This window comes from Anomalospiza imberbis, chromosome 19 (assembly GCF_031753505.1).
Source record: "Anomalospiza imberbis isolate Cuckoo-Finch-1a 21T00152 chromosome 19, ASM3175350v1, whole genome shotgun sequence".
Lineage (NCBI taxonomy): Eukaryota > Metazoa > Chordata > Aves > Passeriformes > Viduidae > Anomalospiza > Anomalospiza imberbis.
The window spans coordinates 8,511,128-8,525,253 of NC_089699.1; the positions used below are offsets into that span (position 1 = coordinate 8,511,128).

At 44.0% G+C, this 14,126-nt stretch overlaps 1 protein-coding gene and 1 long non-coding RNA gene across 3 annotated transcripts; both read left to right on the forward strand.

Moving 5' to 3' along the window:
* The first annotated feature begins 399 nt into the window (after positions 1–399).
* SUMO2 (small ubiquitin like modifier 2) lies at positions 400–7,471 on the forward strand. The gene is made up of 4 exons (XM_068209541.1): positions 400–663; positions 2,049–2,180; positions 5,188–5,259; positions 6,779–7,471. The coding sequence occupies exons 1-4, from the start codon at positions 643–645 to the stop codon at positions 6,839–6,841; spliced, it is 288 nt and encodes a 95-aa protein (XP_068065642.1). The 5' UTR covers positions 400–642; the 3' UTR covers positions 6,842–7,471.
* Positions 7,472–11,364: 3,893 nt separating this feature from the next.
* Positions 11,365–13,557, forward strand: LOC137485323 (uncharacterized). Of its 2 annotated transcripts, none has more exons than XR_011005272.1 (3): positions 11,365–11,430; positions 11,857–12,922; positions 13,473–13,557. It is a non-coding gene; the product is annotated as an uncharacterized lncRNA (long non-coding RNA). The 2 variants fall into 2 exon arrangements; XR_011005273.1 differs by having other exon boundaries at positions 11,370–11,438.
* The last annotated feature ends 569 nt before the right edge of the window (positions 13,558–14,126 follow it).

A 14,126-nucleotide genomic window follows, 5' to 3' on the forward strand; every position in this document is an offset into this window, starting at 1 on the left:
GGGCACTGAGGGGGCACTGAGGGGGCACTCAGGGGGCTGTGGCAGCCGGCCCAGCAGCTTCGAGGAGATTTAAGATCTGAGGGGGCCAAGGATGCTGGGGACGGCCGGGCGAACTTCTGTTCGGGGAGGGCGCGGCGCGGGGCGCTGAGGGCGGCCCGGCGGCCATTTTGCGAAGGACAATGCCCGCCGCGCGGGGCGGGGCGGGGCGGGGGCGGGGGCGCGCGCACGCAGCGCGCGGGCAGCGCGGCGGCGGGCGGGCGGGCGGGCGCGCGCGCCCCTCCCCTCCCGCCGCCGCCGCCGCCGCCGCGTTATGTAACGGCCGCGGGGCGCGCGCGCGCTCCCTCCGCCGCCCCTTCCCCCCCCCCTCCCGCCTCGCCCCCCAGCCCGGGCCTAGCCCCGCCCCCACCCCGCGCGCCGGGACCCAATGGGCGGCGGGAACGCGCCCGAGGGGGAGGGGAGAGCGCGGCGGGTGCGCGCACGCACAGCCGCGGGGCCGCGCCTTGCCCCGTGCGTGCGCGCTCCCGGGCCCCCCCCGCCTTCCCCTCTCTCTGTGTCCCTCTCTCTCCCTCTCTCCGCCGCGCTCGGCCGGCTCTGCCCCCCCTTTGTGCGCGCTCCGAGCCGCCCCCGCATCGCCGACTCGCCATGGCCGACGAGAAGCCCAAGGTGAGGCCGGCGCGCTCCGCAGCTCCCGCCGCTGCGCTCGGCCCCTCAGGCGGCGGCCCCGGCCCGCAGCCCCCGCGCCGCCTTTGCGCGCCATTTTCCTGCGCGGGTGGGGGGGGCCGAGGCCGCGGCTCCCGGGGCGGGCGGGGGATCCCCGGGGAGAGGGGGAGCGAGCCCGGGCCGCCTTCCCGCCCTCCGCGGGGAGAGAGGCAGGTCTGGAGGCGGTTGTTGCTGCCTTCCTCCTCCTCCTCCTCCTCCTCCTCCTCCTCCTCCTCCTCCTCCTCCTCCGCGGCCGCAGCATCCCCGCCGTCTGCCTCGGCAGCCGCTGCCCTCACGGTCTCCGCACGGCTCCGGCCCCTTTGTGCCGCCTCTGGCCCCGCTCGGGGCCGGGGGGGCCGCGGGGGCTCCGCTCCGCAGGGCAGGAATTAACAGAGGCCGCCGCCGGGGGGTTGACTTTTTTTTTTTTCTTTTTTTTTTTTCTTTTTTTTTTTTTTTTTTTTTTAATTTTTTTTTTCTCTCCTCACCCTTCCTTCCTTTTTTCCTCTCCTCCCCCACACTATTTTCAAACCGAGTTGGAAGTGGCGGAGGGCGCGGGGCCGCGCGCGGGCTGACACATGGCGGGACCCAGCTCCCCGAAAAGAGGGAAAACAAAGCTGGAACTGGGGGTGCCGGACAGCCCCGATCCCCGTCCCTCTGCCCTGAGCCCCGGCCAGAGCACGAGGGGCCGAGCTGGAAGTTGATCCTCCGCAGTTTTCCGCTCCCAGAGGATCGGGCTGCTTGATGGGGAGTTTTTTTAAACATTTTCTGAAGGAGAAGACCTGGGCCGTTTCATGTTTTATCACCGTTTGAAACACAGCCCTTTAAAGTATCTGCAAAGTTTTTTTTTTTTTTTTTTAATAAGGACATCAAACGGTAGGAAAAAGTTTGAGGTGCAATGAGCAAGAGCCTTACTGCTGGTTGGGATCACAGTTATAACACAAATCAGCCATAACAGATTATAGTTACAACATAGGTAACTTAATTCCATTCAGTGCGAACGCTGGTGTTGCATATTGTTGTGCTTTTGATAGAAATATCTTTTTTTTTTTTTTTTAATCTGTTTTGAATGCCTGTTCTGGTAATTCTTCATTGCTAAATTTCCAGTCTGCAGAATGACAGCTAATATCAGAATTTTTTTTTTTTGTATGTGGCTTTTTGTCTTTAAATTTTCAACTGAAAAGTGCTGACCTTTATTCCCTAATTCAAGGTTTCAAGTCAGTAAGCAGCTTTAATATCTTTATTTCCTCCTTTTCAATAACCTGTTGCTCTTCGGTAAAATGTTAACTTCTAGTTTCACACCTTTTTTAAAAAGTGTTGGTTATTTTTTTTTTCTTTTATTTCCTCCACAGGAAGGAGTGAAGACTGAAAACAATGACCACATTAATCTGAAGGTGGCAGGGCAAGATGGGTCTGTGGTGCAATTTAAGATTAAGAGGCACACACCACTTAGTAAACTAATGAAAGCCTATTGTGAACGACAGGTATGATCTCAGGAGAACGGTGTCTGGGGGAGAGCTGCTCTTCACAGGGATAGGGGAGGATAGTTAAAGTCTTAAAACTTTAATAAATACACAAAATGATAGAGATAGAACAGAAACTAACTGTGCTGTGGGGAGTGTATAGTCCTTGGGGTCTGTTACAGGGTGGACTGAGAGGGTTGTGGCAGGAAATGGGTGAAATAAAGATCTGTTGTCATCTATGAAATCTGCATTTATAGGTGGAGACTTCTGGGAGGTAACTGCTGCTCTAATGCTCAGAAATATTCATATGGAAAGGGTGGATTTGGGATGAACTTAGCAGAGAGAGAGTTAAGTGATAATGAGGGATTTTTATAGCTCTGATTGACTTCTTGGACTGCTCATTGGCTTCTGATTTATTAGCTTAATTGTACTGAGATGAGAAGATAGCTTGAGAAGGAGCTAGTACATTTAGTGATGAGCTTTGTCTTTTCTCTTGTGTCCTGGTTGACAAATGAATCTTCTGAGAGACACACACCCCATGCATTTGCTGATGTGGTGGCAGCTGCAGCCAGTCTGTGAGACTGCAGGCAGCTATTGCAAGTTTTAAAAATGCCTGTTTGAGTAGAGCTATAGAACTCTTCCTTCTGAAGCTCTTGAATGGGGAAATTTTGTCTCTGTTATCCAAGATATTTTTTAGTGACTGTCTGCCTTGAAAAAGTTCCAGCTCTACAAAAGTGTTCAGAATTTGTGAATTTTAAATTTTTTTAAACGTAAATATTCAAGGATGCTCTTGCATACAGTAAAGTCAGTGTAAGATATTGGTGCAGCTATTTGATCACCAGGAAAAAGAGCCTGTGATTCACATAGAGAGTGGTAAAACCTCTTCAGTTTGCCCTGTGCCACAACAGAATAAGAGTAGGGACAGGGAAAATTAGCTCTTGCTGAACATGTGAATGTGTTCTTGTAGGAGTGTTCTGTGGAGAAATTAGGGAATGTTGGAAGCTGTGAGTTTGTTTTTCCTACCTCAGTCACACAAACTCTTGTTATATTTTGCAAATCACTGTGTTGCTTTTTCCAGTCATAGAGTGCAGTTATAGCTGTGTTTCAGGGAATTTGAGGATTGGTTTTTTGTCTATAAAGTCCTGGCATATAAAATTTTTAAAGTGTCATTCATTCTTAGTTACTTTGAAGTAAGCAAAAGTAATATTCCAAATTGTCTTAGATTGCCAAAATGTTTACTCTGCTTAAAGGAAAACAAAGCCAAAGCCGGCAAAAAAAAAACCACAGGTATCACCTGGAGGAAAAACATCAGTAAATCCTGAGAATGGGAGACTTTTTTCTGATCTTAGTTTTAAGCTAGTAAGTATCCAAAGAATATTTTTGTGGATGTGGATTTATCTTTAGGTGCTTACTTCTGAAATTTTGCGGAATGTTGTTGAACAAAAAACATTTGTTCTACATGTCTCTAAAAGTTAGATTTTATTCATGTATTTATTTACCTAACTAGCTACACCCCAGCTTAAATCCTTAATTTTGGAGAGGTGAAAGGGAACTTAGCAGCTATAAAGGACGATAATCATGTGTTGTGTGTAGTAGATCTAAAATGGAAGTAACTAAATTTGAGTGACCTGTTGAGAAGATCAAGACTATTTGTGATTAAGTGGTGAAAAAATCATCCATGGACCATACTTCATGTTTTGTGCACACTAAGCTCACCAAAGGACAGTTTTTCAGTATGTTTTCAGCTAGCATTTATTTAGCCCATAAAGTTGTCATGAACCTGGACAAAAACAATGCTCTGGGAATAGGAAATACATGTTTTGAGAAACACAATGTCAGAGAAAAGGGCTCAAACCAAATGTTGCTGTGCAGAAATGTGTCGCTGCCATGAGACTGAGCCACACACTTCCTTAGACCAGATGATGTCCTGAGTGAATACTGCAGTGTCTTGATCATGCTGGAGGAGGCATTTTACTGTGAACCATAAAGTTAATAAAAAAAGTTTACTCACATTTATTAAAATATTTTTCCTGACAAATCTACTCCTCAGAAATAATTACTACATTGTTTTCTCTTGTGTGTGACATCTGCTCTTGCCAGGCCGAATGAAGGCTTCTCTTCTAACTCAGAGATGCCAAAGCACGATGCTGCAATCCATTGGATTGGCTTCAAAACCAGATTGGGCTCTAGGATGGATAGATACCCTGGAGAGAATGGCTAGAACTGGAAAGGAAGTTTGTAACCCCAAATGTCACTGACCTGCCTTTGCAGAATGTGTGGTGTTGTAAAATACCTTGGAAAACTCACTGGTGATTTTGGAGCTGATGTAGTAGGAGGGGTTGGTTGTTATGCCCAAGTTACATATTTCAGTCTGTTGACTCAGGTGAGGATGAGAGATATTGTTGTAGGGTTGGAAGAGGTCAGTAAAATGAGTGTTGTGTGGTAGCTATGCTTATCCAAAGTACTGGCTAATTTTTGCAAGTAGATAATTCCTTTATTTTTTCCATCTTTGCATGGAAAAACTTGATACATTGATTTCTTTTTAATAGGAATTGGAGGTCAAAACGTTCCCCTTTTTTACTCTTTGCTGCTGCAGACTAATTTTGTTGTTGCATTTGTGGACGAAATATTTTAGAATACCTTTGTTTTTGGAGAAGAGCAAAAAGGAGCGTTGAGTGTCATTGTTGGACATTTATTACCTGGAGTGTTGCACCTATTTTTTAAGTGAATTACTCAAAAGCACAATAAACCTGCTGGCCTTTGGGGTGTAGCAGAAATGGCTTTATTTTAACTTAGTCAGTGGGGGCACTGTTGCTTTTCATGAGTTGTTGGACACATTGCAGTGCTTAATACAAAACAGATTGCAGGGATTTGGAGTGAAATGCCTAAAAGTCAGGGCATGAGGGAGGGATGGAATCTCTGGTGGCTTTTAATGATGGTGCTGCAATTCAGTGACAAATTCAAGAATAAACTATTGAGTACTTTTACACCAGGTTTATTTCCCTTTGTGTTATTTCTCTTTGTCCAGGGGTTGTCAATGAGGCAAATCAGATTCCGGTTCGATGGGCAGCCAATTAATGAAACAGACACACCTGCACAGGTAAACAGCACAAGCAAGGCTAAAGAACTATTTGAAATTTGCTGCAGGAGTTGATGCTTCTGTTTCCTATCAAATACTTGTGTAAATATGTATATTACTGATAGAACTGGATCTTTTTTTACCATTATTTTGGCATAACTACTTTAGGATAATTAGAAATGGAATCCAGGACTTTTGATGTTTTGAATAATAAATCTGTATCACTGCAATAATAAAACAGAGAAATTAAGTACAGTGTACAGATGATGAGTCCTGTAAAACTTTTGCTTTATTGATTCATGGCTCTGAGATAAGGATGGTAAGTTAAGAATTGAGTTTTTCTTGAAGCAGTGGCTTTATTTTTTACATAAAAGCTTGCCAGGATGTGATCAGAGAGATCCTGTTTGCAAGCTTGCATTTGTAATACAAAAGTATAATTTCTGTTTGTAATCTGAAGCAGTTTCATTAGCATGGAATTAATGACTACAGTGAAGTTTGGGTTGTCTGTAAGTGTTTGAATGAAGGCCATTCCAAGAACAGAATGGCTCCCTGTGGCCCTGGATCATTTTTCTGTCCTGCTCCACGGAGCTGTGTTTAATCAGCCTGACCAAGTGATAGTTTTATCTGCTGTTCAGAACCGCTTGTAGAAGAAGTAACGGACTTTGGTTTGCGGTTCTGAATTTTCCAAGGTGTCGCTTCAAAGATTGTGCCTCTTGTGACCCCAATCTATGCAACTTCTTAATTTGCATTACTGATAATTGAGGCAACAGGATGGTTTTTCTTTTCCATCCGTGTTTTGCTGAAGCTCAGACCAGTCTCTGTATAGCTTTGGTAAATGGCATAGATCAGTTTGATTTCCTGAGCAGCAATTGAGTCTGTTCAGAAGTATAACTTGAATTAGTTACAGCAGCTCCTCCAGTTTTGGTACAGATTTTGTCAGTAGGTGCCATTAACATCCCAGGAATATCAACTGTAAAACTTAGGGTGAAAAAAGAGAATTATAATAATGAAGTATTGCTGTTCTTCACTGGCAATTGTTACATGCCAAGTGTTTTTAATTTTTTTGTGCTTGCTGATCCTTGGTTTTACTGCCTGGTTGGGCAGAGGCTTTAATCCCAGTCTGCTTCCCCAGTGCTGTAGCCATTTGAGCAGCAGCAGCCAACTGGAATTGTGGCAATGTTTTAAGATAAACTGAGGGAGTAAATAGGAGAACAAAGGTGCAATGGCAAAGCAGGCAACAGAAATCAAATCTTATAAATCTGTTTCTTAGGAGTCACACAGTGTACCCTGAAGTTAGTACTAGAATTCATTCTAGGTCAACAGTTATCAATTGGCTTTTTTTTTTTCTGTGCAGTTTCTTTGCTTTTGAGTTAGTGAGTTTTGTTAAATGTACAAAAGGGTGGTGGTGGAGGGGAGTGGGGCTTCTCTGGTTAAGTTCCATAAAAAGTTATCATAAAGTTAGGAACTGTAAGAACAACCCAGACTGCTGTAGAGATGTGAGAAGAGTTGAAAGCCCTTTTTTCTTCTTTTTCTGCTATAGTTGGAAATGGAGGATGAAGATACAATTGATGTGTTCCAGCAGCAAACAGGAGGAGTTTACTAAAACAAACACACAAAAAAGAACCTGCTACTTTCCTCTCCAGAACTGTGCTCCCACAGGCGACACTTCACAATTAGAAAAATGAGACTTGGTTCAGCCACATCCTGACTACTGCAGTATAGTTTTCTCTCTTCTCTCTGATTTTTTTTTCTTATTCCTTTTATTGTACATAAAGTAACTGGTGATGTGCACAGACATAATGCATATTTTTTTTTTTAACTAAATGGCCAATGGTATGTTTTGATCAACATTTAATGGAGATGGGGTGGGAAAACAAACTGGTTCTGTGAAAATGCCCCTCTCTCCGTTAGTGGCATGCTCCTTCTACTTTTACAGAATCACAGAATAAGCCGAGTTATCTTTATATTCCAGTAAGTTATTTTGCTCTCACTGTTCAAAAACAAAAACCTTGCATAACTTGTTTGATTGGATAATTTCAATGTTTTTCTTTTATCATTGTAAAACCAAGGGCAATTTTATAACTTTTTTGTACGTAGCTGTTACATGTAGAGCAATCTCTGTCTAAGTAGGGGTAAATTACTCTTTAAAAAAAAAGGAAAAAAAAAAGTCCTAGATAGTTTTCCCTTCAAGTAAAACGTCTTGTTGTTTAAATAAACTTCTTGTTTAAAATAACCAGTTTTCTTTCTTTTTCTGTGGAGTAATAGTACTCAGCACCTCTATTTCTTTCTCTGCTGCACTTTATGCTTCTCAAATCTCAGCCTTCTCTGTTGGTAAGTAAGCATAATCCCCCCCTGTCTAGGTAGAAGACTGTTAAAAAAGGAAAGGCTTCCTTGAGGTCTGTCAGTCAGCAGTTGAACTGGAAAGAGAAGTCTTGTTTTCTCTTATTTTGATTTATTTTCATTTTGTTGTGAATGTTCTGCTAAGCCAAAACTGTTTGATTAGGTAAACTGCAAAATACTGAACTACTTAGTAATGCCTTTGGGTTGAGCTCTTCTTGTCAGTCTTTAATAGAAGCATCAATATTGTTGTTGCAGTAGTTTATTTAAGACTCTGTATTTGAATGCTTATTGATGTAAACATCAAGTTAAAGAGAGCAAATAATTTCATTAACCTTCAGTTTACCATGGTATCAAATGGGAGCTGCTTGGAAATGTAAAGCAAAAATAAAAAATTGAGTTCTGTTTTTGGGTGTATTTAGCTATGGTGGTGGAGATTGCAAGCTCTGCTTTACCCCACTGCTGTTCTGCTTGGAAGAGGGAAAGAGGCTGGAGGTACTGAAGGGAGATACAGTGATGGTGGTGTTTTTCACATGTCTTTTCCACAGTGCTTGAGTTCTTGGGGAACTTTTTGGGGGAAGTTTAGAGGTTTGAGTGAAATCCATGGATGTTCGTGGAAGATTATATACCTGTCAAACCCACAGCCCCACAGCATTCTCTGATGTCCTAGGAATGTTCCAATATTTTATAGTGTTTGCAGTAAGTTAATGCTTTTTAAAGTATAAATTTCTTAGAAGAGGCCACTCTTTGGTGATAGTTTTTGTAACAGTCAATTCAAGGAGTGATGATTACATGTGGAGCCTGTGCCTGCTTGAGCTGAAAGTTTTGTGGCAGAATGATGGGTGTGTGCATTTAGCTGATGAGTTGTGATCTATTTGTCTTCTGTCAGGAATAACGCATTTGATGCTACATTAGTTCCATCTAATGGAGATACAGGGAAAATTAACATCTGTTTTTGCAGTTGCTTTTGAGTCTGTAGCTGAAGAATGTAATCTTCTATGTGCCTTTGTTTTAATTCAAGGAAATGCTACTGCCAAGCAGATTACTTCTCATTGTGGGATGTATCTTGTAGACTTCTGTGGGGTTTTGCAGGATTGAAATCCCTTCTTGTGAACAAATGTTTACAGATCCAAACTCTAAAAGGCCTAGAAAAATCTACTTTGAGGAAAAGAAGAGGGTGGTGGGGAAATATATTTCAGCATCTTTCCTAGGTTACACATGGACTACATTGCTCTTTGGCTTTAGAATCCCTGGCTTTTAAGCTGGCTAAACTTCTGATATCAGTGTATAAAATTCTTCCAACTTGATGTCGTGCCAAGACTTTTCCCAGGAGAAAGCTGTCTTTATCTTGTTTAGCCAAAAAAGGTGTTTGGACTTGCTTTAGTTTCTGAAGAAAGGGTGAGGTCTCCTTAAATACAGGGTTTTTTTCAGTTCAACTAAAGATTGTGAAGCTCAAAGCTCCCTGTTGTATCTTGCCTTGTACTTTTTATTTCCTGAGGCAACAGAAGTCAAGTGACAGGTACTGAAGAGCTTTTAAAAACAATGTCTTCATTTCCTGAATTAGTCCAGTGTTACTTCATCTGTCGTGAACTTATGTGCAGCATTCACCTACATTCCTCCATTTTTCATCATTTTGCTGTTACCTGGGCTCACTCATGTTCCTGAAATGATTCCTCTAACAATGCAGACTGGTGTTATGTTAGGTGGAGACTCCAGTCAAAGAGTGTTAAATAGTCTTTTCTGAGATAGTTTCTTTGTTTTTTTTAAATCAACTTCAGTGACTTCGTTCCTCAAGAGCCTCAAATGTTGAGTTTCCATTAGTGTAGCAAACATGGGTTGATTTCTGGTTCTGATCTATAACGTGTTGGTGTAACAGTAATGCAGAAATACAGTCCTTTTTTAGAAAAAGAAAATTAGCACTCTTTCTTGGTGGTCTTGTAAATAACTCTCTTTATGTCAGAACTTGTTTTTGTCTGTACTGCTCTTGTGGTGCTACAGATTTACCTGTGGATTCCTGACTGCTGGAACCCTCAGTGGTTTGACTGCCTCTTTTAAGGAAGCTGCTGCTGGGAGTGATGATTTGGAAGCGGTATGGAGTACAAGGATATGGACAATTTGAATCAATTTATTTGGAGTTCACTTTGCTGCTTGGCTTGGTTTGTGGCAGTTCCTAGGTTTAAACTGGTAGCCACACGGACTTCAGGGAGTCCACTTGTCAGAGGATAAAGGAAAACTGGGCAAAGAGGTCTTGTCAGGCTAGTTGGGAGGTAAGTTCTTCATGTTTTATTAAACAGCTGGGATCTCTCAAGAGCCTGGGAAAATTACATTATTACCCACAATTTTCAAATAATGTGTTCTAAAGTGATTGCCATGCAATTTAGTTAATATTTCTCCCATGGTTTTAAAATGAAAAAGGATGGAGTAAGTTATAATTGGATACAGTCCCCTGGTGAGTTCTGGTGGATGGGTGGACCCTGCCTTCAGCCTGTGCTGGGGTTTTAGTCTCTCAAAGGAGTTAAGGACATGACCGGTTATTTAAAAATAGGTAACCAAAATTCTGTCAGGTACCTTAAGTGAGGCATTTTTATTCAAGTGCAGGGGAGATAATGACAGATCTAAATCACAGCTGGTTTGGGTGGTTGATACCTGAAAATCGATGCCATTTTTTATCTGCAGAGTGGGGATCACAGCCACCCCAGGGGGCTCCTGTGGGTGTCAGTGGTAACTGGCCAGAGGTGCTGATTCAAAAGGGGGTGAGGAGGGCAAGGCTGCTCTGACATGGAATCTTCCAAGCTGCCAGGACTGTAAGGAAATACTCCAAGTGGTAACATGAGAGAGATTCTTGTACTGGCATATGGAGGTATTCCTAACAAAAGAAAAATCCCTGAAGTAATACTAAGATAATTGCTGCTTCAAGATAACTGCAGTGTCAGAGACAGCATTTCTGCAAGGGTTAAGGTCAAAGCAAGTTGGTTTTCCAGCAGGAATTTTCCTTTTGAGTACCTTCACTTCATTACTTCCGAGTCAGTGTAATGGAAGTGCTGTCGTTTGCCCGGTGGGTGCTGGTTCTATTGTGTCTCTTACTGCAACATTAATGAAAAGGCATAATGTGACTGGCTCAAAGAGAGGAGACTTCCTAGGCTTCGGCCAGCTGGAAGTAACTGAATTTCTAAGGAATAGCAATTTGTTTTCAAAACTAAAGATGAAAAGATGCCTCCTTGGTCATCATGTGAACAATAAATCCAAGTATTTTTCTTAGAATTTTAGGTAGTGGCCTCTTCTCAGTACATGAGTGTCAGGTGCTCTGATGGACTCTTGTGGAGTATTAATCTAAAAGTATTTAAATAACTTGCATTATTATTAATTATATTACCAGCATAAATAATGCATTTAATTCTCTGGCTTATTGAGGTTTGTTCATTCTGCCTGTAATGAGTTTCCAGACAACGTGTTCTGATAGGGAATTACCAATCCTTTAGTTTGTCTTGCTTTTTTAGTACTTAGTGGCAGAAGGAGTTGGTGGTACAGCACTTCTCCTGGGTGATTAGGATGTAGGAGTGCGAGGATAAATTGAAGATGGAATTTTGATCCCCTGTTCTCAGTTTTTGATTGGCCTCCAAGATGCTTAATTCCAGGGGTTTCCTGGTTTCTCCCTAGCAGCATGGGAAGGTGATCCTACTGTAACATGGAGGTGTTGGGACCCCCACGTGGTGTTTATGGAATGGTTGAAGTCTCTTTAAGGGAAAAGTTTTTCCTTATCCTGGAAGGATTTCCGTGTACATGGGAGGGGTGAGGTGGGGCGGGTGGTGCTGTGAAAGGACTGGCTGGGTGTCAGCAGAGATCCCAGAAGGGAAGGTCAGCAGGTGCTGGAGAAGGACAAGGGATGTGTGTGAGTCAGCGAGGAGCTGCAGTGGGAATGGGGACTGTGGGACGAGCTGTAGGTTTAAACAATCCCTGTATGATGATGGCTTTGGAGTACTGGAGAAAGGCTAAAGTGGGAGAAGCTCAACTAGCAAATAGAGTTCCTCCTTTGGAAAGGAATATTCTTCAGGGAAATATGGATGCAAAAGATACCCTTTGTGGTGAATTTCGTGCTGGTTTTGGTGACTTAGATCTCCCTCTTTCAGCACCCAGTACATGGATCCCATCAAGCACATCTGATGCCCTGCAGGGGCTCTTGAAGGATCACTTGAATAAAAAAACTTCACTGTTTAAGAAAACTGAAACAGAACAAGACTGAGACACTGACTTCCCCTTCCAGCAATCCCTGCCTTTTCCCAGTAAGGAGGAACACTTTGGAGTGCATGACCAGGCTTGGTGGTGTTGGATGTCCAGACAAGAACATGAGTTGGCCACTCTGCTTTTTGTGTTCTTCAGAGCTACGTCTCTGCAGCTCTGAGAGGAGTCTGGGCACTGTGGTGCAATTCTGCTTCCCAAACAGTGACAGGCTGTTAGGAACCTTTCCTGAAGATGTAGAGAGGTACCAGTGCAACTTTCACAACTCTTGCAAACAACAGCATCAGCTCTGTGGGACAAACCATTGGATCTGTAGGATCCACGTTCCATTGAACTTCCATGCATCGCTCCAGATGCAAAAATCTGACAGGGGCAAATCCAGCTGTGGCTAGGATTGTTCATTAGCTGGCACTTCAGCTGTGAATTAAATGGGGCAAGAGAAAACTGAGCCAAACCCTCTGTTTTTTGTGCCTTGTGCTTGGAATAAAGAAGGGATGCTCTCTGTGACAGCCATAAGTAGCAGAGACTGGCATGAAGAAACCCTCGTTCACAGAAGGATGACCAAGCTGAGGCTTTTCTCAAACCAGTGGTATCTCTCCTTGCCTAACCCTTGCATTTCCTGGAGTCTTGTTCAGACTTCCAGAATGCACAATGCATTGTGCATTCCTTGCTGGTGGAATTTCGACAACAGGTGGAGTTGTTTGGTGTGTCTTCCAGACAGCTGCTGAGAATTGTTCTGGTCAAGTGTCATCATCCTGAGATGGATTGTAAGCCCAGTTTCTGTAGCCATCTTCATAAAGCCCTTCATCTTGTAATGGATGAATAATCAGAAAAGCAGCTTTTATTTAAGGTCCACCCTGCAGGCCAGGTCTGTGAGAGGTCAGTGGGGCCCCTTGGAAACACATAAGGTTTAGAATTCTAAAGCTCCGTGTGAAGATGGGCTGTGTCATAGGGAACGGGTTTTTCTTCACCTTGACTTTAAAAAGTGGCTCTGTGTGTGTCTCAGGGGTACAAATTAAAGAATAAAATCCTGTGGGTTTGAATAAGAAGCATTTAGATGACAAAATATTTCTGCAAGTTCCTGGGAGAGCAGATGTTTACCTGTGTGCAGGTAGGGTATCATTTGACTTCTTAATGCCCAAGCCTAAGGGATAATAGAATTAAAACAACTGTGTCATGTTACTTAAATTTTCCCTTTAATCTACCTCTAAAAAATGTGATGCTACAGAGAATTCCCTGGGGATCTAAATAGTTGTTGGAGCTTAAAAAAAAAAAAAAACACAAAACAGGATTTTTTAAAATGGATCCTAGATTAGAAAAAATAATACATTGGTCTTGTTTGTGTACATTTAACAGTTCTTATCTTTCATGATCTGTGTTAATACTAAGGCTGGTGTTTAATTCAGATGCTGGACAACTCATGCATAGAGGGATGTAACACAACCCTTGTGTTTTCCAGACCAAAAAAAAACTTTTCTCTAGAAAGTGTTTTGGGGATATTAAGGGCTGTTATTAGTGGAAACTGGGAGGGGTAGCTGGAAAAGATGGATTTTCTTTCCCCTTTCTCCCTCCTTTATGCAAGTTCTCATTGAAACAATATTGCTGATGCATAGGTTTTGGAGTAAAAATTGTGATCAGGGAGGCATCTGTGTCTGTGGAAGTTTCAGGGAGCCCCCAGTCACCAAATCAAAGGTGGATGTGGCAGAAGGGTCAGTGGCCAACATCTGGTGATTTAAGGTCTGTCCTGGGGGTTTTGTGCTGGAGGGACATGCACGACCCAAGCACAGCCAGGTGAGCGGCATTGCTGGGCCCTGTACTCCAGCTGCAATAGCCGTGCTGGAGCTCAATTTTCATGCAATAATCTAAAATAATAAACTGCCAATTCTTTTATTCTGCCGTGATTTTTGAGGTGCTGACGTTCCCCACCAGGCCTGTGGCCCTGCAGGCCCTTGGCTGTGTCCCAGCCCTCGTCGGCTCCAACACCTAAGGCCACAACAGCCTGGAGCCAACACCTCCCGCACCGCCGTGGCCTGGCTGCGGTTCTTCCCTGTACCTTGGAGCCGCTCCGTGGCACCTCTGAGGCACCCCCGGGGCTTGCCCGGCCCGCGCACGGCAGCGTGTGTGAGGGAGCCGGGCCTTGCGCGGCCAAGGGGGCACCAGGGGTGGGTTTGGTGGCGCGATGGCCGCTTTAGTGCCGTGTCCTGGGCGGTGTCTGTGGGGACAGGAGCCGTGCGGGGGGCAGCAGAACCGGCGGCGGGCAGCAGAACCGGCGGCGGGGCAGCGGACCCTCCCTCACGGCCCAGCCCCTCCCGGGG